Source organism: Thunnus albacares, chromosome 6 (genome assembly GCF_914725855.1).
Source record: "Thunnus albacares chromosome 6, fThuAlb1.1, whole genome shotgun sequence".
Taxonomy (NCBI): Eukaryota; Metazoa; Chordata; class Actinopteri; order Scombriformes; family Scombridae; genus Thunnus; species Thunnus albacares.
Genome location: NC_058111.1, coordinates 23787618 through 23813669, shown reverse-complemented (window position 1 = coordinate 23813669; position 26052 = coordinate 23787618). Strand labels below are relative to the sequence as shown.

At 39.7% G+C, this 26052-nt stretch overlaps 1 protein-coding gene across 1 annotated transcript in view; it reads left to right on the top strand.

Moving 5' to 3' along the window:
* lekr1 (leucine, glutamate and lysine rich 1) overlaps positions 1 to 26052 on the top strand; it is an 81511-nt gene that overhangs the window by 16152 nt on the left and 39307 nt on the right. The window contains exons 3-5 of the mRNA XM_044353209.1: positions 5061 to 5602; positions 16684 to 16761; positions 21773 to 21936. Coding sequence (XP_044209144.1) covers positions 5061 to 5602; positions 16684 to 16761; positions 21773 to 21936 — 784 coding nt within the window. The remainder of the gene's footprint in view (positions 1 to 5060; positions 5603 to 16683; positions 16762 to 21772; positions 21937 to 26052) is intronic.

The window sequence follows — 26052 nt, the reverse complement described above, 5'->3', positions numbered from 1 at the left end:
TGTTTCACATCAGGCGAGAAGTAATAGCCCCATGTTTAATTGATGGAGCATAGAGGCATTGTGGTGATAACATGGAGTGTGGAGGGGATCCAAGTCACAAAACACAGACACACACACACACATGCACACTCCTGGTACCTGTTAGGTGTAAAAACACACACGCTGTAAGTTCAGTTACAGTAAGCAAGTGCATGATTCAGTGTTGGTGGTTATTGACTGAAGATTGAAACACACACACACAGAGCTACTTGTCACTGATGTACCCTGAGGCGTTGCACATGTTTTGCATAGTTACACACTGTATGTTGACTTTATGATGAGCTATTTTGTAACAGATATTTATTAACTCTCTATATAATGAAAAAGTCATTACCAGATGAATGAACTCAACACGCTGTGCTGCGTGAGGGTAGGAAACTGTTTGGAAATGTAATGTTTAAAACTGCTTTTGGCAACGGTCCAGCATGCTAATGGCGTCAATCAAGAGACAGAGTGAAAGAGAGATAAGAGTGGCACGAGGGGAGCCACAGAAGTGGTGTGTGCATGAGAGGACAAAGAGGTTTTGGTGTGTGGAAGAGAAGCATCAATTGGCTGCTGGCATGAAACATTTAAAGGACAACAAGACCCTTTTCCTCCTCTCTCTCTCTCTCTCTCTCTCTCTCTCTCTCTCTCTCTCTGTCTCTCATTCGTTCCTTTTTTCATTCAAACCGTCTTTCTCTCCTCCTCCTCCTCCTCCTCCTCCTCTCAGGTGTTTTTTTTTTGCAAGCATGTGAGCTTGTGTTTGGTAGTAGTGTGTGCGTGTGAGTGTAAGTGTGTGAGCGTGTGGAGGGGCTAGTTTTGTGGTTTGAGTGCTAAGTGAACGTGTCAGTGCCCAGGGCAAGGGGTCTCCCCGCGGGGCCGAACTCAGTCACGGGAGCACACAACCCACTGGTGGCACAGACATTCTACCCTCAGGGTGTGTGTGTGTGTGCGTGTGTGTGTGCGTGTGTGTTGAAAGTGAGAGATGAGATTGTGCGAGTTTCCTCTCTGTCTGAGGATGCTTATGAGTAAATTTACCTTTCTATGCGTCTGTCTGTGTCTTTTGCTTGCGCTCATATGCGTGTTTGTGCTTGTTTCTGTGTGGGTTTTAATGTGTGTCTGTTTGTCAGTCAGTGTGTCTTTGGGTGTGTGTGCGTGTCTGTCTGTGCCTTTCATCTGCCCCCGTGTGTGCAAAATGTGCTTCTGACTGTATTTGTGCTAGCTGTATGAGAATGCTCGCCTCTGTGTGTGTGTGTGTGTGTGTGTGTGTGTGTGTGTGTGTGTGTGTGAAGCCATAGCTGAGGCACGATTCAGCCCTCGGGTCACTTTAATGTTGTGTATTGCCCCCTTGTTGTCTGTCTTCATAACTACATCACTCGCATAAAGAACTACCACCACCAGACCCAACCTCTCACAGATATTTACATGCATGGACAAAATACAATCCCCCTCACACACTCACACACAAACACACACACACACACACACTTAGTAGTTGCTGTATCTATGCCTGCAGGAAGCACGAGGACATCTGCACAGTAAACACTAAAACCCCCTGAGTCTCAGTCCCAAATATTGCTCACACTTGCACACACTCACTCTCTTCGGCTCTTTCCATCTCTCTTTTTCTTTCGCTCTCTTTCACACACACACACATACAAACACACAAACACACGCTCACACTGCAAACAGATAATAGCTCATATTCTCCAGAGTACATTCTGTGGCAACACAATGTAATACATTGTCGCACTCTGGAGCTTTTTCTCCTCCCACACTAATACACTTCCTTCTCTCCATTTCTCTCCATCCCATTTCTTTTCTAGACCTTCATCAGGGCAAATGTCCGACATGAGGGAATCCAACACCTTATTGTGGGACCGAACAGAGCACATGTAGATCAACAACAAGTAGATCAACACAGTTGTAGTTCTCAATATCCGAAAATAATATGTAGGAAACAATGGAAAGACAAGATATGATCGTAGTATAATTCAGTACAAAAAACAATCTCTGTGTCTCTATTTTCAGTGTGTTAAATAGCAAAGTTAGGCTATTGGGTACATACATTTGCCTCAGGTCAAATATGGATTTTGATATGAGCATCACGACATAGCTGGTGTATTGATGTGTTTGATGGTCGGATTTACTGCACTTTATCACGGTTTTCTTCTGCAGTACTTCCTTTTTAATCGATTGCTTTTCCATTTATCTTCCTGATTTGCAATATGTCGTTGCATTTGCGCTGTTTCTGGCTTTCTTGTGTACAGTATTTGGATTTAGGAACAAAGTGCTTTTCCATATGTACCAGCATCACAGATGAGCTCTGTTTAGTCCAGTTATGAGGTGTTGCATCCCTGCTGCAACTAACGATTATTTTCATTTATGATTGATCTGCTGACTATTTTTTAAATGAATTGTTTTGTCTATATAATGTCAGAAAATAGTGAAAAATGTCTGTCGTGATTTGTGTCAAATATTTGACTTAAGTAACATCTTAGGCAAAACTTAGAAAAGCTTGGCATTGTTAGGTGTGCAGAACCTTCTGCTCCTCATATTTGTTTTTCAATCTTGCTCCTCAGCATTTGCTGTAAACGCACAAGGTCTTTTAAAACGTGTTCTTCTTTCTGTCTGCCTGTCATGACCGTTAGAGCACAGACTCCCACTGTCCCAAAGACATGAGGCAGACCTAATCTGCACCTTGACCTGACATGAATAGACAAGATTCTAACAAGAGAAAGTTAGATAAGACCAGTGGAGGGACCGAGAGAGAGAAAGAGAGAGGCTTTATCCTCATAAATGCATCAAACGCCAATCATTTGTCACGTCGAAAGCACTTTCAAGAGGTGTTGTGTGTTTTGTCTGTCTGTCTAGTCTACCTCCCCGTCAGTCTTTCTGACTTCTCTCTTACCGTAAAGACAAAGGAACGAAGGGAGGCAGAAGGAGAGAGAGAGAGAGAGAGAGAGATGACAAGGACAGTGATCACTCAATAAAACCCATTTCAGTGTCTTTCAGGAAAAGACTTTCAAGTAGCGGCTGCCGTTCTTTTGATCTCTGTCCTTCTACCTGGCTGTCTGGTCACATTTATGCTCTCAGCATTTGTTACAACTTGTTTTTGTTGTACATCACCACAAAGGCAAAGACAATGAAACATTGTTGTTAGAAAACAGAAAGTCTGGTTTGAATGTGGCACTGGAGAAACAGCCTTAGGATCATATTAATTAATTGCTTTCTTGCTCTCGTCAGCAAAAATGTGCACACCAAATTTCATCCCACTCCATTAGTTTTTGAGAAATGTTGGTCACACTCAAACATGTTGGACTGAAGTAATCACATCTGTTCTTTGACGGAGGTAATTAAATGATCAGTTCTGTTCTCTGTTGTCTTCCCAAGGATGTCAGCTCCGTTTGCGAGTTTATTTCACCTTATTTACATCATCTAGCAGACGTCTATTTGGAGCTTTCTGACATGGGAGCTGTCAGCATGTCATCCAAATATCAGCTGCCTCCCTGCCACATATCATCATGAAGATGAAAGCTTGGCGGATGTGATCTTATCCCTTATAAGCCTAGAAAAAGTGACAACAGCTTGGAGAGAATATACTGACACGCACAGAGAATAAAAGATAATTTTGGGAGATGTTCTTTTTCCAACAGACATCTGTAAAAACAATATCTGAAGGAGGGATTAGAACATCCATGTTCCCCTGCTTTGAACTGCTGACAGATAAAAAGATGTTTTTTGACACCAGCGGTTGAAACAGATTTTGATGGATAATGGAGCCCGCAGTTGTCAGTCTAAATGTTTTTGTAGACAGCTTTGATACTTCAGTTTGAAAGGCCCTATACAACAATCCAAACCAAACTAAATGCTATTTCTAGACTCCTTCTCAATTAGATTCCTCAATATAAAACATTGCAGAACACTCATTATACACTTGTTATTTGTAGATTATATTAAGCACATCTCAAAATACTGACTCTTCCCTCTTGAACAGACACTCTTCATTCGATGGTGGAAAAGCTTCTTCAGCTACCTCCTTCAACTCCTCAAAACAACAGAGATTTAATAGCTTGCTGACCAACAGGCCGCAGTAAATGCTTGAACCATCAGACTTGATCCGCAGCCAGTCATGCACTGGAAAAGGGAAACTCGTACTCGTATTAATCAAACTAATAACAAAACTACAAGTACCGAATAAAATGGAAACATATTATGTGATCCTAGATTAATGAGGGAACAGTCCACACAACATCACAGTAGTCTTTTGTGCAGCGATAGTCCATGCCAATGTCCATTTTTCTTTATCCATTAGCTAAATTGTACGAACTCTATTATTCCCTGAGCAGTAAACAAAAGAACAGTTTGTTTTAAAGTCCCCCTCCAGTCAAAAATCTGTTTCTCTCTTCTTGTTCCTTCAGTTGGATGTTTGAGCTTCACTGTGCAGAATGATTCATGTGCAGTTTGACATTAGAAGGCTGTTTTCACATTCATCTCCTGAAAGTGGAAAGTTTCTCTATGCTCACCTAAAATCTGAGTGAAAGGCGTGTATTTATAAGTATGATTTGTGACATCACAACAATTTTGGAGCCAACTGTGGTCCGATATGCAACTTACACAAATGTTATATGGAAACCTGAAGCCTCCAGTGAAAATACACTGAGAATGACTTTAAAGTGAAGTAGACATAAAAAGACATATATATATATTTGCATGATTGATTCTAAATTTTTAGTGAGGGAAATGGAGTAGAAGTCATTTTAAGGATTTTTAAGGATTTAATTGAACATTTTTGTGAAAAAAAACATATAACCATATGATTTATTAGTCAAAGCAGAGTCCTCAAACATGTCTAGGGTCTTTCAATTTTACAGTCATGTGACTATGTATAGTTGTTTGCCAAATTATCAAACTACCTGGTTGAAGACACTTCATAAGTTTTGTCATAAGTTTGTAGTCATACCTCTGTAGTTACTTCTAAATTGATATTATTGCTATAATAAATATTATTATTTCTAACAAATTGTGTATTTTCCCCTCAGATGGAGCGCAGTGAGACAGTGTGTAGCTACTGTGGTGTAAGCTACCTCATTTTTCACGAGTTCCATCAGCTCCGCACCCGATTGGCTCAGTTGGAGGCTGAGCTCCAGGAACTGGGAGAGACCGTCCAGAGAGAGAAGGCCCAGCGAGAGGCACTGGAGCTGGGCAGGCTGGAATGGGAGAGGTCACTTCACCTGGAAGTTCAGAGAAAGGCAGAAGAGAAAGAGAAAAGCATGAAAGAAGAGATGAAAGAAGAGATGAAAGAAAAGAACATAGAGGCAGAAAGAGCTCTGAGAGAGGAATTTGAACAAAATAACGAGAGGAAGAGGAAAGAGATGGAAGAGCTATATCAGAAAATCAGTGAAGATAAAGAGAGACAACTTAGAAGAGAGCTCGGAGACTTGGAGGTGGAGAGACTGAGGAAGCAGCAAGAAGAGCTGGAGAGGAGGACCGGGGTGAGAGAGAAAGTTCTGAGTGACGCACTTCAAAAGGCCAATAAAAACTCAGATGAGCTGAGAAAATACCTCCAACAGCTGGAAGAGAGGTGAGGTTTGTATGTGTTTGTCTGTGCTTCCCGTCCCTGGTGTGAAATGATCTCTAATGCCAGGCTTCATGTGGGCAATTATCCTGTGAGTCATGCTGTTAACACAAAAACACTCTCAGACAAATAAGACACGTATCCCACTAGCTGGTGTGTGTGTGTTTGTGAATCTCTGACACAAACATTTCTGTATAATTATATATATTTTCTGACATCAAATTATGACTTAATATGGGAGGAAACAGACATTTTTGTTAAAAGCAACACATTATTTGACATTTTCAGTGAATTCATAAATGTAATTCCTGTATATCTTTAGTGAAAATGTAACAAAAGCAGACTTGTATTTCTACACTTTGGATCTGTGTCCAGAAATGATACATGAGGGGGCAGACTGTTTTAGCACCAGGATGTGTGGGGGTGTTCAGCTGGAACATGAAACATAGTTTCATAACGTGGGATATGAGTCTGTGCATATTTAGACATTTTTTTAAACTTATTGTCTGTAGCGCTGAGAAAATGTACCGAGAAAGATAATTGTTTCAAAAAAATTGGCACTTTAAGCGACTGTGACAATACCTGACCACACTGATTGATGATTCCTCTAATGCCTTATAACTCAAGGCCTTATATAACATCAAAAGTGCATTATGAAGGCTTACAGCAACTCTTCAAAACCATTTGGCATCCTAATGAATACGGAATGTTTCCCAAGGATTTAATTATCTCAAATTCCTAAAAAGTGTTGTATAGACTGTCTGTTCTTACAGCTTTGTTCGGTACTTACTGTATCAATCCATCAACATTGAACAGTCACATAGAAGAAAATTAAAAGACCATTGTTGTTTTTTGGCCATTGACTGTGGTCTTAATAGACCAGAATGCAACAGAGCCGTGAATGTTTAATTCCACCATTTATTGCTATTTCTCTCCCCACCTACACATGTATCTCAGCTGAATGCAACATGTTCAGTCATGGTCTCTGGGGAATGTAGGAAGCTATTTTAGGGAATTAAGTATATACCAAAAATGGTCTTATGAATAAGTGTTATATCACAGGTACCAGTTCTTCTCAGGAAGCTTTCTAGCATCAGAGCTTCTTTGTATAGTAAAAGCACAAAACCAGTATATCCTACTTATTTTTTTTTTTAAATACAATTGAAATTATAAAATTATACTGTATACAAACCCATTTTCTTCATTTACAGTTAATTTATTCACTTAATTTACTTTCTAGTATTTGTTTGTATGTTTTCTCTGTCAGGGTTGTCTTGTGCAATAGAATTAGGGAGATGACGGTAAATATGTTATTGTGTTCATGTCATGTAGGCATCATCGTCATCATCATCGTCATCAAAAGTATGCGTACGCACGTATGTGTAGTTACCCATGTAAAGTGACATATGGTGAACACGCACACAGGTGGTGAAGATTGCTGTTGTGTCACTTACATAAGCTTTAAAGTGCTGGTAATCAAATAGCAGGTGCCCGTAAACAAACAGCCATCAAAGCCTAAGCCACATTTCTGGGAAATATGTAGGAAACGCTTGCATGCCGTGACTCATGAGAATGCCCGAAACATCTAAAGAATATCCTGTTGAAATGCAAAACAATGACACTGTTCTGAAGCTCTAATCACACAACTGTATGCAAGCATGCACGCACACCTGCATCTTCACCCACAAATGGCCAGTGTACACCACAAATAAATAATATTTTAGAGGATATTGTGGACAGACAGAACAAAAGGTTTGCTCTGTTTTTCTAGTGTGTTTTTATTTTATTACACATACACACACACACACACACACACACACACACACACACACACACAATGAAAAGTTTCACTCATTAGCTCAGTTGGAAACCATGGTGAAAACACCCTTGGTACACCCACACAGGTGTTTTCACTTATTTCGCCTAATTAGACCTCTCTTATGAACTGTGTGGCTGTGTACAGACTGCCTTTGATTGACATTTCCATTGCTCTGCCTTGGACCTGTTAGGGTGGGACAACTTACATCTTTTCCAGTTTATTAGTACACGCAATTTGGGGACCTCATATAATTCCTAGTATAGCTCCTCCCACCTTCATCATGAGCAGAGGTCTAATCAGACACAATAATTAAAACACCTTTAGATGTACATTATGTTTTGACCAATAGACCCTTTTCACGGCAGACATTTTGACTTGTCAAAGCAGGAAAAGCACAGGAGTGATTAACAACATTAACAATGACTCCATTCTATTAATTGTCCCAACAGTTCATGTCAGTGAGTGAACATGCACAATACCAGAGCGCTGGAACCAGCTCACCTGAATGGAATACAGCCATTAAATTAAAGTTATTAACTCCACCTGTGCTTTTCCTGCTTTGACGAGTCAAAACGTCCACCGTGAAAAAGGGTCTTTTTATTGTTAATAAGCACAATAAGTCCGACATGCACAATAAACAATCTAGCAGAAAACAAATGCAATGAGATGTGTGTATACGTATATGCCAGGACAGCTGATTAGTGGAATGAGGGGCAGGCATGTTGACAAGTGGAGATTAGCTGCCTGGGAAACTGAGGGCAGGTAAGGAAACGGCAGAGATGACAGGAGAGGTTAGTGGAAAACAAGCAAGGCAGCACGGAGAATAGTGAAAACTGAAATCAAGAACAGGTAGAAGCCTCAAATATATTGGTATCGAGGCGATTTGTAACAAGAAATCACAGTACAGACATGCTAAAGCCTCAAAAGTCCTCATGACCTCATTTCGCTTTAATTTTTGCAGCGTTTGTGTGTGCCTGTATGAGTAGGCCACAGCTGGTACGGCTGGGTATCTGGTTTGTTTGTTATGTTGTCGTGTGGGAGACTGACCGAGCCAATCCACTATCTGCACTAATGTAAGCTGATTATCTCTCTCATACACTGCCTCCTCATTCAGTCAAAAACACATGCAAACACACTCAGTGCACACAGTTGTGCTCTGGAGCCGTGGGGCCAAGCATGGGTCATGGAGTCAAAGTTCAGGCGCAGAGATAATGATGCATGGCACAGTGATGTGTGAGAGGCCAGCAAAGACCGACAGCAGTGGATTCACTCCCCTGCTCTTCTTTTCTTTCTTTCTTTCTTCTTGTTTTTTCTTTCTGTGCCTTTAATTCTCTCTTATCTGTTATCTTAGGCGTTTTTATCATTCATCTCGAATATGTCTTTCATTTGTATTTACATATGCAAGATATCTTTTATTTTTCATATGACTTAAATACCATAATTCAGTCCTCTACCTTCTTCAACTGTTTACACACTAATTTGCTTTTTGCTCACTCACTTTCACTCTCCTTTCTCTTTCTCTTTGTCAACCTCTAAACACTCACCACCAGCAATTTACCAGTAATTTTCTGCAATTGTACACCATCACTCACACAGGTGGTAATGAACAGATTAAAAGGCAGGCGAGGGAGAAAGAATAAAGATAGCATGCAAGTAGGAGTTAATGAGAATGCTCTGTGTGGCTGGCTACACAGCACGAGTGTGACTCTTGTTATGTGAGATATGTCATCTTCGTGATGGATGGCCCTCCCCTCCCCCTCCGAAACACTATACAGATTTTGTCGTGCGATTATGTAATGAAACCGTGAAAGTATACTACGTTGTAGAGAGACCAGGATGTTTCTAGCCTGCAGAGCACTTGACCTGCCTTGTACAGCTGCAATCAAACCCACAGGTTTTCCTTTTCTTTCTCTTGAAATATCATTACTTTGTTCCCATATGTGACTTAGTTATTCAACCCTGTGTTAGTCTGACAGGATGAGATAAGTGATTGTGGTGTTGTGTGTGTGTGTGTGTGTGTGTGTGTGTGTGTGTGTGTGTGTGTGTGTGTGTGTGTGGGCTAACTGGCAGCACGATTACAGCACACTCCAAACAAAACAAACCTGATTAAAGTGTCACCTGTCGGACAATGTGTGTGTTGGTGCATGACTACGTGTGTGCATGTATGACAGGTGTATGACTAAGGAAAGCAAGGTGAGATGGGTAGTAATGTGCAAAGTGCAATTAAACCTGATTTTAAAATGTCACCTGCTCGACAAGTTCAAACACAGATGAGCTGGAGCTAATTTCATCTGCCAAAGAGAAAGAAAAAGGGAGGGAGGGAGGGAGAGAGAGGTCATATGGAAGTCACTGTATTTACCGGTTTCTGATTCGTAAATATCGTGCATGTCAACATCTCTTTGGTGATTTAAAGACTGTGAATCTTGCATTCTTCTGAAAGCTCCCAAATATCCAACTTGCCAAATCTGCCTTAAAGGATAATGTTGGCAATTTTCTATATTTTTCTTATTGTTAACAAATCTCATGTGCAGAGCCAAACCAACCTTACCTTACTTAAATGTTACGTGTGTATCCAAAGTCTTATATAGCTTATTTCTCTGTACCGTAGACCTCCATTGTTGTATAAAGTCCATTAAAAACATGTCAATGTCTGCTGCACTTGGTGACATGTTCCTTCGTCCCTGAAGAGAATGGTGACTGTAGTTTGTTTAGAAGCTGCTCCAAAAACTAATAACAGCGATAAGATAGTAACTCTCAGGATCGAGGTTCCTAGTATGGCAGACGCCACTGCTCAGAGCTTTGCTAGCTTGTTGTGCTACATATCACAACTTCTTGACTTTGTACTGTATTACAAATTTCTCAAAGAATGGCAAAACAAAGTAAAGAGGTTGTGATATGCAGCACAACAAGCTAGCGAGTTCATTGTTGGTTTGGCTCTGCACATGAGATTTATTGACAGAAAGAAAAATATAGAAAATTGCCGGCCTTATTCTTTAAATCATACAACTGTAGCTCTGCAACAGATGCAATAACTATTCAGTATTTCGATTACACTTGTTCTTAGTAATGGCCCAGTCACAACAGCATTTAAAACAGTGAAAATGTGGAACAAATTTAATTTGTTTTTTTGTAAATCGGCACAAATCTTAAACATCTAGTTTGGCTTGGGTGAACTTTGACGCATTAAACTTCTGACGAAACTACATTTTGCGTAGCCTAGTTTATTCACTCCAAGCCAGTTGATGGAAACATGCCTAATTTGCATTTTGTTTTCTTTTTCTTTTTTTCGACGTTTCAAAAGTTCACTTAAAATTCGTTTGACATTAGATGCAAATGCAGCTACTGTGTTGGCCTGAAAGAGGTTAGAGGACTAGAGAGAGAGGTGAAAAGGTGATAAACATATTGCCTGGGGGAGGTAAAGAAAATAGACGTTAGGGTTAAGTGGGGAGCAAAAATTACCAAGTGAGTTGAAACTACCCCTTGGTAAGAGAAACTGATAAACAGGTATGGACAGACAGAGCTTGTCTATCTGAAGACAGGTTGAAACTTATCATGTATTTTCTGCGCATGCTTATGGTGTTGAGAGAAGTGTCTGGGAATTTAATACGCTCTGCTAGTTCCTCTTGGCTGGCTGGTCTCAGTCTTGATCCAAACAGTGTGTCTGGGTGTAAGTCTGTTTGCATTTGGATCTGACTTTGTGTCTCTGTGTGCTTGTAATATGTAATATGTGTGTATACGTGTGCACACGCCTGCACACACCATGCATACACCTGCAATGAATAGGACAATCACTCTTGTGCACAATAACAAAAATCAGACTTAGCAGAAGAATTAATCATAAAATATGTGTGCGGAAACACACAAACGCAGAAACACACACACCTGGGGCTGTATCGCTACGGTGATAAGACAACTTGCAGATGGGAAAGCGGGGGGTGAAGGAGTGACAAATGATGGATGACAAATAGAGAGGCAACCATTCGTAACAAGGAAGTACTTTATGGCAAATTAGTTATGTCCTCAATGTGGTTTTATTTCAATTTCAGGTTTCCACTGGCAACCGCTGAAACAATACACAAATAACTACACACGGTCTCCTTCTGTGTTTGTGTGTATGTGTTAGGTAACGTGTCAAGTCTACTATGTACAGAGTCAAACAGCCTTCAAAGCCAGCATGTGAGGTATTAGCACAGATCCAAGTTTGAGTTCACATTACCACATCAAACACACACACACACATACACATATACACATACACACACACACATACACTACTGTGTCAGTGCTGTGTATATTTTAGTTGCGTTGGAGGAGAACCCTCCCTGGTGGAAGATGACCTCTATTCAACTCCAATGGTGGCTCAACTCTACAGTGGGGCTCATGACAACAAGATAAACAAAAACAACTGTATTAATGTGTGTGTGCATGCATCAAGAGCACAAGCATAAACACACACACACACACACACACACACACACACACACACACACAAAATGACAGAGTTTATTTGGTAATCAACAATAACATGTTGGAGCAGTAGCATAGCAACCCACACATACAAATGAAACAAAGACGACTTGCTTTACTGAATTTGAATCCAAATTGACTAGCTGGAGGACAAATGCATTTTCATATCCTTTTACTTAATTCAGTTTGCCACAATATGATATCATTGTTTGTGCTTGTATTTTGTATGTATGTGTGTGTGTGTGTGTGTGTGTCTGTGTCTGTGTCTGTGTGCATGTGCGTGTGCGTGCAAGTGTGCTGTTTTGATGATCACAATCACTGCTATGGTATCCCTGACATAGTTACCAGATAGCTTGAAAACAAAATAAATACAGACAGGTGTCACACTTCTCTCACACACATAGAAGGTTTTCATGAAGGATTATGGTTAATTAATGAGGCCCTGACTGATCTAATTAAACTGCTTGAAGTTTTCATCAAAACGTTTAACCAGGCTTTGACAAGCCCAAAATGTTTTTTCAGCTTTTTTAATTTTAGAAACATTTGAAATCTGTTCATTCTGTGTTCGGGTGAAGGTGTATTGTGCTGTTTTTTTTTGTGCTCCTTTTCGGTCAGAGTGAAATGGCTTTTAGCTTTGAATGTACTGCCATCGTGCTGATCAAAACAGTCTTTTAACTCCACACATGCGCACACACAGTGGGTGAACAGATGACACTTTGAAATAGGGAAGCTTTCATGTCACTTCTAATGATGACAGAAAATGCCAGCACACACACACACACATACACACACACACACACACACACACACACACACATAAATATGCGACCACATTTACTGCTAGCACACACAAGCTACCACTTTATAATTCCACATCAAATTCACCCTGACTAATGTCAAACAGCCTGGAGCACTAAATGCTTATAGACAGTCCCTCATTTCCAAAGTCCCTTGTGGCTAAACAAGGAATTGCAACACATTTGTTGTGGCTGGCTGTTTACTCTGAGGGCACCCCTGGTGATACCAAGCGATAACTGCACCTTCTAGACAAATAATAGATAAAAAAAAAGTAAAAAAAAAACCCAAAGGCAATAATGGCCTTAAGCCATTCATTCTAGATGTTGATTAAATTGCCTAATCTGATATGAAGCAGAAGGATGTTCTAAAGTTAAGGCCTGGCAAAATTACAACCACCCTTTCTTTGACCCAGATCTAAAACTACAATAAACAAACATAATGTCAAAGAACATTTTGTACACAGCGCTGAGCTGAAAATAAGCCCACGAGGGGAATTTAAGTTAGGCTTTGTACTGTTGACCTTCAGCCCAAATCTCGGAAAATATGATGGCGCGCAAAACTCGTAAACTCATACACACACCTAAAAAAAGAAACAATTTGACTCGGTAGGTCACAATAACACTGTGGCTGGCAGATCAGTGTTGTTGATGTGTGTGTATGGCGTGTCTTGTATGTGTTTTTGCGTGTGTGTATGTGTGTGTGTGTGTATGACATGTCCTGATGAGGCAGTTGATTTGGGAAGCTGGTAGGGGGTACTCTAATCTGGCACACACTCACTGGCACTGCGCTACCTAGTTATTCCACTGACAGCTACTGCCCTGGGAACAGGAGCTCAAGCTCACGCACACAAAACACACACAGATTTGTATACAAATACACGCACGCACACACACACACACACACAAATTCACGCACACCCCTCTCGAGGCAGTGTTCTTTCTGATCTCGCTTTGGGACTGGTGGGGACAGATGGGTGAACAGTGGGAGTCTGGGCTGCCATCACTCGAAAAGCAAAGGCATGCACGCACAAATGCACACATTTTACACACACGCACACACACACACACACACACACACACACAGACACAAACACATGCAGGATCACAGGCTCACCCAGACTTGGTCAGAAAGTGGCAAACATACAAACAGACATGCTAAAACGCTCACGGAAAATGTGTAACTCGCTCAGTCTCTCTCACACAAGGACACACACATCAGCTAAGCCACAGTCACACGCATACTTATTTACTTGTAAACACCCGCTCATTCACACACACACATGCACGCACACGCACACACACACACACACACATACACACACAAACAAACACAGGATTACTAGAAACACGCCTACTTGCTCGACCCATTCTCACCCCACACTGCTCTCAACCTCCCTTCCTGCACTTCCTACTGAAAGTGTATCACCTAATCTCTTTTTCAAGACTAGGAGCCAAAAAGACGGCTTATGTTACATGACCAACATTCACAGAAGAAAACAGAGCACGGAAAGGAGGACGCGCATTAAAAGCATTTACACACAAATTCTCAACAAAGAAATAAAAGTGCCGTTTTTTATTTCAGTCCTTAAATAAAAAAACACACATACACATATAATCTGTGATTTTTTTTTTTTTATCTGTGTGATATTTCACAAATTTGAATCCAACACAGCATGATTGCATTGTACAAAAGACTGCTGATCTGTGCACTGATGTTTAGTTTTGACCCTTTGAAACCATCTATATCATCTAAATACCAATACTTATGAGTTTTTAACCATATCCCATTGTCTTCATTCAAGGAACAAGGGTGGCTCAGATGTCATCACATGACCTAAATTTGAACTTCTGTGTGCTCCCTTGATAACAAGTGTTCATATGTATTGTGGTTGAAAGCTTTCAATTATTAGTAAGCTTAGATTCGCTTCACCATAAGACTGCTGATATATTTTGAGGCCATTAGAGTTGCATTATTCAGACTCTGATGGCAGTTAGTTCCCAACTGGACTAAAAATAGACAGTAGTAAGTAAGGAACGCACATAAAGATCATATCTTTCTGTTGACTTTGTGTGTGTCCTTCACATAACCTGTCAACACAATTGACATTGTTACTCCAATACTGCGAGCAGGATAAGGCTAACTATAAATACCTGAATCTCATAATCACTGTCTATAGGATTTCATTATCTGTTTGGCATTTTGCGCTGCATCAGATACGCTTGCTTACTGTATATACGCAACTATCTTCAATCTTTCCGTTGCTTGGAATTGTTCTGTATTTCTTTTCCTGCATGGACACTTTAAAGATGACCGCCGTGCTCAGGTTTTAGTCCATGTACCATATTATAAACTGCAGTTATAATGAGCAGCATCCTTTTAAAAAAAAAAAAAAAGAAATCTTTTCTATATCCTCAAATCAGCTCATTTACTACATTTTTTCTCCTTAAGTGGCTCATTCAATGAGTTACATGTCTTCAACCCTGAGAAATAATACTGAAGGGTGACATTTGTCATAAATTTGTTGTTTTATTATTTTTCTATAGACTGGCAGAGTAATGGCATATTTTTCAGCAGGACTGCATGAAAATTTTAATTTTACTCACCATTAGTAACCTTTAGCATTAATATCTGACTTTATTTTGATTAGCATTATTCCTCCATGCTGTAGACTGCTGGCTTAGTTCAATAGGATTTCATTACTTTATATGTTTTTAACATTTTCTTTTTATGGTTAGCATATGTTTTCCTTCTAATTTATAATGTCTATAATGTTTTAAAATGCTCTTTTGTATTTATCATGTTTTCTGTTGTATCTCGGCAGTAAGTTTGTAGTGTTGTTTTACGATGGCATCAGTCTAATATTTTACAAACTGTTTCATTTGTATATGAACAGATCTTTCTAGTTTTTACTGCAGTTTACTTTGCTCAGTGTGTAAAATGTCTGTTTGTCCAAACATGAGTTTATCCAATAAAGGGGAAGACATTTGTTGGCCAGTTGGCTGTCAGTAAGCACTACTCAAACTTGAACACTGTCAGCAGATCAATATCAATAACACACCCACATCAGGATCACCACACCCGCCAATCAGATGACTGTCAGCAACAGAGGGAAACCAGAAGGCAAGGGCGTTATTGGCTGATTGTATCTTACTGCTAAAGTAGTATTGCTTGTTATGTACTGGCTTATTTTTACTGATGAAGGAAGGATGGAAGGAGGAAGTAAAACAGTGGTGTTACCATGGTGGTACCATATTTTCATTGCACAGGGCTTCTGAATGGCTTCCCTTATGTTTGTTTCTAAAGTGCTTCCAATCAGCAGAAAATCCCTTTTATCCCGTTCAAATTGCACGTCTTGATTAAACTTTGTTGGTCATGATTATTACCTGTCTGGCTTTAGTCTGTATTTGTCTAGTCTGCTCTGCGGAATACTTAGTACTCACTATGTTTATGTTTCTCTCTGTCTCGCAGTCAGTGCTTGTTTGTTGTATTTTAGGAAAGAACAGGACGTGTTGTCTCTGTTTTCTGAGTGTCCAGGTCACACAATCTCACTGTTTATGTGTCTCATTTTATTGCTCTTCTCTGGGATCTGTCTGTCAAATTTGATTGCTCCTGTCCTGTGCCGAGTATTTCAATTATTTTCTTCTTTTGCTATCTTTATTGTGCACTTCAATCATATTAAATCTTTTCTTTTATGCTTCGCTGACTCTGCTCAAATAATAATTCATCATGTATTGGATTATATGAAAAAAGATAAGATGAGCTGGGGAGGGAAGCCCATCTCTTTATATCAATTACCTCTGAGGTTCATTTTAATTTTTCATCTCATTCCGTTTCATCACGATCATCCCCTCCTCTATATCATTAAAGTTGCATCATCTATAAGCTCTTTTTACCCCATGGGAGTACAGTTGCATTATGTTTGGCTTAGGTTTTCTAATGAATGAATATTGCTCACAAGTCCTCACACTCATTTTTCTACCTTCCTCTCCTTCTTCCTCGACAGGGTGGCGATAGCAGCTTCCACGAAGGAGGAGGCGGAACGGTTACTTAGAAAAGAGAAGCAGCAAGGTGAAATTCTCAGGTAAGGAAATAACATGAAACACAGAACGCAGAAAATGACATGAAAGAGTAGGGGGAGGAAAGATGTGAAAAAAGCCAGTCAAAGCCAAAGCAGGATGGAGTTGAAACACAAAAACAAAAGATGGAAAAAAAAAAACAAAAAAAACAAAGCGTGGGTCTGCATCACTCTGATTGGCTGATGCTCCTTGACCAGATGCATGGCAGGAAGGCCAGGGCAGATGGGAAACAACTGTGCGAGATGATAGAGGGAAGACAATAAGAGAGAGAATGGAAAAAGAGAGGAGAGGAGAAAGTTAATTCGGCTGACCCATTGTTTTTTTTTCCTGGAAATAAAGAGAGATGTAAAAAAACGAGGTGAGCAGTTAATGACAGGAGAGAGGTGGAGGAGGTGAAGAGAGTGGGAGGGAGGAGATGAGACACGAGGGGGAAAGGAGGACTTTTCAATCAAACTGCTGACATTGAAAGCTGTAAAATGAGTAAACCATCGATTGAGCAATTGCATGCAGTCTCTTTCTCTCTGTCGCTGTTTTTCACTCTCTTAGCCTTATCACTGGTGACAGATCTGATCTCATATCTGTTCCTCCATTTGGTGCTGTCAGCCTTATGATTTATGTCATCTGACATTATAAAACTGGCTCTCGTGACAAGCAGTGCTCTCCTCCAGTCCGCACGGAGCAGCTCAAGTCTCCTCTCTCTCATCCCGTCTCGTCTGAGACTCCGTTCATTTTTGATCACCTTGAGCTACGAACCCTGAATAAGAAAAACAACAACCACTCAACCCCCTTAAGCTCTCAAAAACTCACTTTCACTTTGCACGCAACACCCAGCCATGTTCATGATGTTTGTCTGTGAGTATACAGGCCTGTGTGTGTTTACGCAGGTGTGTACGTGTGCCCTGGCATGCTTGCAACACATCCGTGTGGGTCACATATGTCTGTGTGCACCCACCTTTGTGTGTGTATGTGTAAGAAAATAGGAAATGGTTCAGTGTGCTCTCACCCACATGTTCCTTCAAATGTGTTCTTCGAATAACAGAATGTTCTATTCCGGCACTCTAGTTTTCCACGCTTTGCAAGGGTTTGTGACTTGAATGAGCTTGTGTGTGTGTGCACGTATGTGTGTGTGAGTGTGTGAGCTGAGTTAGTGATCTTTCATGTTGCTCAAAGTGCTTTCCGTCTGAACATATTTCTTTGAGAGTGAGAGAGATGGAGGAGAGAGAGAGAGGAAAGGGAGAGTGCTGTAAAACATGGCTGTGCTCCTTTTTTAAGGATGTGGTTACATTAGTCTCCAATAACCCTCTATTTCTTATACTCAATTTTTCTTATATTCAACTTTTAATGTATTACATTCTGCCTTCTCTGTGTCTCTATTCATTATCCAACTCTCTTTCAACCTGTTGTTCATTCTCTGCATCTGTGGAAGTAGATAAATGACAAACAAACTGATTGAGCACTAAACAAATTCTAGAGCTGTTCAGTCTACAAGTCAGCATGAGTGACAGACAGATTTTGTTTTTGACTGTTGTTTTTTGCCCGAGTGAGGCAGTGTGTAACTACTTTTAAGTGAACAATTTAAAAGTTGCTCACTAGTTATTATCAAAACTGCTGTGTGAATCGACCAGTGTTTATACTTTTGTGTTAAGGTTTTGCACCGTACCTACAGTAGCCTGACATGTGCCTCCTCAAAAAGGATCATGATCTTATTACAAAGTGAATGAATCAATGTGGTGAGGAATACAGTATAATTAAAGCATATTACTGATCACAAATGATACATCTGTTTAGTGTTGCAGTGGTGATATCTGAGAATGGCTTTTGATGATCAACTATAAATCGAAAACCTTCAACGTCACTATCTTTTGTCATTTGTTAGACCTCTCCATCCACTTTCAAAATAAAAACTGGGACTGTGGCATTTTTCAAACCGTCAAATGGAGAGAAAGCAATATTTAGTTTCAGCATTATCTTAAAAATCAAAATATGTTGACACCAAATTACTAAAATCATATTTATTGTCAAATTAACTAGTTCTTGAAGCCAGCGTGGAAAAGTAATTTTAGATAGATAGATAGATAGATAGATAGATAGATAGATAGATAGATAGATAGATAGAAGTGTAAAATCAACAACGGTCCTATGCTAAATATAAATACTACACAAACACAAGCCAAATGACTTACAAAATCCCAAAAAACACAAAGAAAGAGACAGTAAAACAAGTACATTACACAGGGACAAATTTGTCACAGTTAAGAAAAACATGAGCATTCATTATATAAAACATTGTTCAACAGAATCTTAAAATGTTCTAGAGATAAAACATAAAGGATAAAATGATGGGTTCTAAAACTGTCACCTGTAATAAATCTAAGAAAAATGTAAGTTTAATCAGGGCCTTTTGAATTGCCAAAAATCTTCCTTCAAAATAGACAAAACTTTGTCCAAATGGGGCGCCGATAAGTAAATTACTGTGTCGTTAGCATAATAATGAATAGAGCTGTTACCAATCAATGAGCCCAGGTCATTTATGTATAATGTGAAGAGAATAGGACCAAGTATTGAGCCCTGTGGCACCCCTTTTGTAATTTCAAGGAAACCAGTTTGATGGCAGTCCACTACTATTGCTTTAGTTTTACCTGTAAGATAACTGTGAAACCAGTTACATGCTTTTGTGTCAAAACCAATTGATCTAAGTCTATCCAAAAGAAGAGTTTAATCCACTGTGTCAAATGTTTTAGACAAATCAATGAAGTGGGCAATACAACACTCCTTCTTATCCAAAGGAAATATTGTATAATTTACTACCTTGCATGCTGCTGTCAAAGTGCTATGTCCAGCTCTAAAACCAGACTGATGGGAGTTTAAAATACAGTGCTCAGATAGAAAGCGACGTAATTGATTATTGATGAGCTTTTCTAAGATTTTAGTTAAACATGACAGTTTGGAGATTGAGCATTAGTTATTTGGGTCAGTTGTGTCACCGCCTTTATGCAGAGGCAGTACGTGTGCTGCTTTCCACACTTTAGGAATATTCCCTGATACAATAGCTAGATAAAAAAAAGTTAAAGGATAAGCTGTAATAAGTGCAGCCAGTAATAATAATTTTGTATTCAAAAGGTCTGCTCTTTTCTGCTTTTTTGGGTCAATTGAGGCCAGGGCATCAAAAACCTCCTCAACAGAGAACTGAAAATTATTACAAGTGCACCCATCTTCCACTGGGATAAGTGTAGGTAGATTTGGATTTTCAAACAGGTGACCGGAAGAAATACAATGACTTAAAAATAGCACAGATTTGTTCTTTTTCTGAGACAAGGACAGAATCTAGAGAAAGATGCTTGTTTAGGGAGTAAGCATCACCATGATTTAGTCTTCCAAAATATTGCTGGATTTCCACAAAAATCGGACAGGATATCAACAAAATAATATGACCTAGCATTTCTAATTGCCCTGACACATTTGTTTCTCAACTGTCTAAAGATCTGCCAGTCTGTAGAGGACTCTTAAGCGTCATCCTTTTGCCATGCTACATCCCTGAACCTTAACATCTATGAGATTTCAGGTGTGAACCGAGGATTCAATCTGTTTTTTTTTTTACCCTGTATTTCTTAAAGGGAGCATGTTTATTTGCCAAGGAGTTAAAACATCTGTGAAATGGTTTAGGGCTAATTCAGGGTCAGGAATAGCACACCTTGTGTAACTTTGTGATATCACTGAAAAATAAATCACAAAGAAAAGCCTGCTCAGCAAAATGTTTAGTCTCTCTTTATGATAAAATGTGATGGAATCTGTTTTTGTCTGGAATCTCTAATGCAGAAAATTGGACAATGATCACTTAAGTCTAGTGCAAACACACACACAATTTTCAGAGCCAAACTAATTTAAAAGTAGTTTCAAGTGGTTGCGACCACTCCTTTTTTTCTAAAGCTCGTTGATTTGCTTAATATTACATGGCGCATAGCCAAATAAGTCTCTGTGTTCATTGTGCTTACTTTGAGCAACGTCCCGGGACAGACTTGAACCGGGATCGTTGCAGTTTACGTGGTACGTGTCTTTGCCCCACTTTCCCCTGCGCAGACTTTAACTTTGACACTAATACGTGACCCTAACATCCAGATGTGGGCGTGTGCTGTTGAAGCTTGCTAGTCAAAAAAAAAAAACACACCTCTTGAAATCTCAATTACATAGAACTTGTCAAAACAGCTGGAAAAAATAGTGAAGAAACACAGAAACGAGCGCACACATGATCAGGATTGCAGGCTCAAAACTGATCCTACTCTTAGGAATCTGTGTCTGTATTCTCTTAGATGTTGACCTGCAGACTGTGTCATCTATATACTCCACAAATCTCTCACACATTTCAAATCATGGAATTGCGAGATCAGTTATTGTCAGTCAGAAATACTATGCAAAATGTGTAATTGTGACTATTGTGTGACTTTCTAAGTTCTACATTTGACATATACGGTATTTATTAACAACTGGGGAAAAACTCTTTTCGAGGAAAGAGCAGTTGCATTTTTAATGTTATGTTGATCTAGCCAAGCAACATCAGTATGCTCTTTTTCAGAAATACCTACCTTCAAAAGCCCACAGTTACACATGTTTACACTAGGGAGCAGTAACCACAGTCTGCTGCTCTTACACACTGATAATTGGGGATTAAGAGTCCTGGTCAAAGTATTTTTTAAGGAGGGAGAGAGAGGCCCAAAGAATTTCCCTGCCACATTCCAGCTACAGTCTTTCCGAGCCACACCTCTAATGGATAGTGTTGTCTTATTCACACACTTGTCATCCTATCAGCACTTGTTAACAGCTACCTAGGTAGCTATTAACAATACTGTCTCAATCTCTGTATGACAGCTCCCACAAGATGTTCAGATATTTTCGCCGTCTGTAACAAAGCAATGAAATACTGTCAATTTATTGAGGAAAAACAATCAAATGCTCTACCGGTTTTTATGCATTTAAACTGAATTTTCAAGCTGTTTTTCTCTCTGTGTGTTTGTGTGTTAGAGGTGTGTGTGCCCAGCAGCAGCAGGCCCTGCGAAAGACTCGCTCTGTGCTCCTCTCCTCTGGCAGTGAGCTCACACATATACGGGGTTTCCACAGCCAGCTGATGGGGGCCTGGCAGGTCTTCAGATGTCAGATACTGCAGCACAGCACACAGGTGTTCTCAGGTAACACACACATCAATGCACACACACACACACACACACACACACACACACACACCACCTCGAGCTTCATAATAAGTATAAACAGAAAGTGTGAGAGAGGGAACATAAATTTGATGTGTGGGGGTGATTCATAGGAAAGAAAACTGGAGCTGACATGAAAGAGAGATGTTGGCAAAAAAAGGAGACAAAGACAGTTGAGCAAATAATCTCTCAGTAGGAATAAATATTAGTTTAACAGTGGCTCTTTCAGTTTTGAGGGCAGCGCCCACAATAGATGTGTGTGCGTACATGAATGTTTACAATCGCACAAACTCTTGTAACATTTAAAGAGAATTTAGGCAACAACAGGGAGTCTGTGTGTGTGCGTGTGTGTCTGTTGCTGTGCGTAAAAGCTATAAACTCATGAAACGCTTAGTATAAATTTAAAGAGACTTCAAGCACGATGGGCAGAACTGCAGTCTGTGTGTGTGTGTGTGCGTGTGCGTGTGTGTGTGTTCATCGTTGACAGTAAATGCCCCGAAGGAGAGCTAACCTCCGGCTCACCGCATGGGTGGGTCTTTTTCTTTTTTCTGCTGCACGTTCCAAACAGCTGCCAAGTGTGTGTGTGTGTATGTGCGTGTGTGCGAGTGTGTGTTTGGCAAAGAGACAAAGAGAAAGAAGGAGAGACAGAACAAGAGAACGTTTGATAGAGGAAGAGGGAGAAAAAGAAAGTTGTCTTGTGTTTGTAGTGATGCCGTGTGAGTATGTGTTTGTTCAGTGACGTGAGCATGAAAGGCAGCTGCTGCATGAACCAACGGATGCAATAAAATAAAACACACCCAGAAATGCACACAAACATACACAGAGAAACACACACACGCATACAGTACACAAAGAAGAACATTAAAAAATTTACACATTCACATCCAGACTTTTTTTTATCCTTTCTTTAACCAGAAAGGTCCCATTGAGATACATTATCTCTTCCGCTGGGAAGTCCTGGTCAAGATGGCATCTTAACTCATGGGGTAATATCCTGCTTTATGTTGTTGTATACTGTGTCTTGTTCCACATAATGTTGTGTCTTGTCTGGTGTAGTGTATCTCATCTCCCAAAAGGCAACAATTTCATGCAGGCAAACAAAATGCAGATTTGATGATAATCAAATCTGCCTTTAATCCTGCATATAATCCTGATTATATACAGTAAATAATGTAAAAAATAATAATCTACCGTTTTATGTCTTAGTTAAAGAAATTTAAAAGGTTTTGTAAAGACTAGAGTATTATAATATATATAGGCTAAGCTGCAAAACAGTACACTATCTAAACAGTCCAATTAAAGTCTTACATTTAATGCCTGTATTCTTTCTATCCTCGTTCCCCTATGATTTGCCTAATTTAATGTTGGAAACAAGAACTATCAGCATCATGTTTGTAAAAGCACACCATGCGTTGCAATCCAGCAGCTGCCATATATTTATTTGTCACAAATAATGCACTAATAATAATATGAATTATTATCTACATTTAGCTCAACTGTAGCACTTTATCTTTTGCCAGGTGTGTTAACAGGTCATGATAACACAGAGCAGGTGACGGTGTGTGAGATTCATACTGTTAATAAGACAAATGGGACACAAAATAGGATGTGAGACACAGCAGAAGACACTGTGGAGGACAGGATAAGATACACATAACACAACACAGTATAGTGCAGGACCTACGGGACACACAATCAGTTGTAATCAATATTTTCATTAATTATTTAAACTATCTAATACAAAATTAATAGTAATACTTTAGGAATTTAATGTTTAGTAGTTGTGTTTATTTATAACCAGAATCTACAGTAAGTATGCAGTACAGTAAGTCAAATGGGCCTGAGGCCAGAACGTGTGAATAGCTTCGGGCCTCGTTGGGCTCGGGCTGAGTTTGCAGAGATCTCTACAAAGCACACACCTTAACCAGTCACCTGCATATGACTCCAAACTGATATGGGTGTTAGCTGGCAATTAAACTGTACTACCTGTCTATCAGCACTCTGTGGTTAGCGTCAAACAGCAGAAGAAAGCAGAAGAAGAGAGAGAGAGGGGGGGAAAAAAGGGAAGAGAAACACAAGGAGGTTGCCTAATGTGACCAGATGAATGTGGTTTATGGTTACGTGGAGAAAAAGAGGGAGGAGACGAGGGAACAACCTCAAGGGGTGTGGAATTTTACAGAGATCGAGACAAAGATGAGCACTGAGAGCAGAGGGAGATGAAAAACATAATTTCAGTTCAATTTGTGCAGTCAGCAGATGACTTGTACAACTTGGTTTGAAGGTGGGCAGTGAGTATTTACTGTGTTTTTATTCAAAGAACATTTTGGAAGCGAGGATATAGGGATAACGCTGAAAGGCCATGGCATGAGCGTGACTAAGAGTGTATGAATCTATGAATCTGTATGTGTGTGTTAGTGTGTGCGTGTGTGTGTGTGTGTTTATGACCTATCCCTGAACCGCAGCCATCTGCCAACACCCTGGGCCATCCTTAGACTATATGGTATCTATTTCCCTGGAAGCTAACTTTGTATGTGTGTGTGTGTGTGTGTGTGTGTGTGTGTGTGGGTTAATAGTGACAGCCGTAATCTAAAAGCACCAAATGTGTTCTCACACAACTTAGTGAAGAGTTCTATTTCCCTTCATCACCTCTGTCCAGCACTGTCTCCACATCTGTCTGTGTTTTTCTGTCTGTCTGTGAGCCCTTTAACACGATTATATGGAGATGGATCCTTACATACATGCTCGGGTAGGAAATTGACTTGTTGCAACATGTATAAATCATTGGATGTTTTATTGAAAGTTATCTCAATCTCTTATACATGACTCTAAATTAAACCGAATCCCTGATATACAAACATCTCCAGCTTTAACATGGCAAAAAATACAAGTTTTTCTTTTTTTATGGCATCACACAATACATTTCTGAGCGGAAAAATGATAAATCCTGTAGTATTCTTGTTAAAAATATTCTTGGGGCTGTTAAGAGTGACACTCCTCCAGGTCTGTGAAATCTAGTGCTTCCGGGACTTTTTTCCACGAGTCTGCTGTGGTTTAGGTGCTAGTATTGTTTTTATTACGCATAATAAACTAGACAGACCAAAAATTGTTGTGGTCCCTAAGCACTCGTAACTCTTGCAAGAATTCCAGGGTACAGCTGTTTGTGTGTGTGTGTGTGTGTGTGTGTGTGTGTGTGTTGCTAAAATAGGTGACTGTAGAGGTAGCTGTAATTTACAGTTCCTCACCGTTAGCTGTCCATATTACATTATATTACAGTATGTATATCTCTTAACTAGAGGAGCCAGATGTGTTTGTGCGTACTTATATCTTTATGACAGAGTGTGTGACCAAATATTTCATTTTGAAATGTAACAAGCAGTATGATACCATTATGCTCCATGTTACTATAGAACATAATTAACTGTGAGTAAAATACTGATCAATGTTTATGACACTGTATTTCTCTCCTACTGTGAATCTATTTACAGTAATATTTTCACCCACAAAAAAACTTGCCTGTGACATATGATAAGTTAAACTGTAAGTATAGTATGATCTTGTCACAATTTATGCAAAACTGAGACATTTTCAGTTAGACATGTACTCTTGATTAAAACTTTGCCTTCACTAAAATATCTGTGTTTTTTGTGTCTAAACATTTATCTTTTTTCATCATGAAGATTAACATTTGATGGCGTTAGACTGACTTTAGTAATGAGTGGGTATCTGTTTCTTTAATAGCGTGTTACTATGCTCATGGCAGTAGCTCACGCAGGAGGAAGTTTGTAGTGGAGAGGTGAAAAGACAAAGCTAGATAAGTGTGTGTTAGACATATCTGTCGTTATCAGCTTCATCTTTTACTATATTTTTCTGGTAGATTGCTCATCTCTTGCAGTTTTGTAACATCAACCTTCCACGCTACAATATTACTCATTTTGACTGACTTTTGTGGTCGTTAGCATTTCCTCATCCTCATAATGAACACTTCATGATAACCACGGTGCAGACATCTACAACAACCAAATTCAGGGACTCTTTTCAAATTTATTACCATGTTAATACATGGAAACTTGGCTAACTGTGTCGGTTATGCTGGCG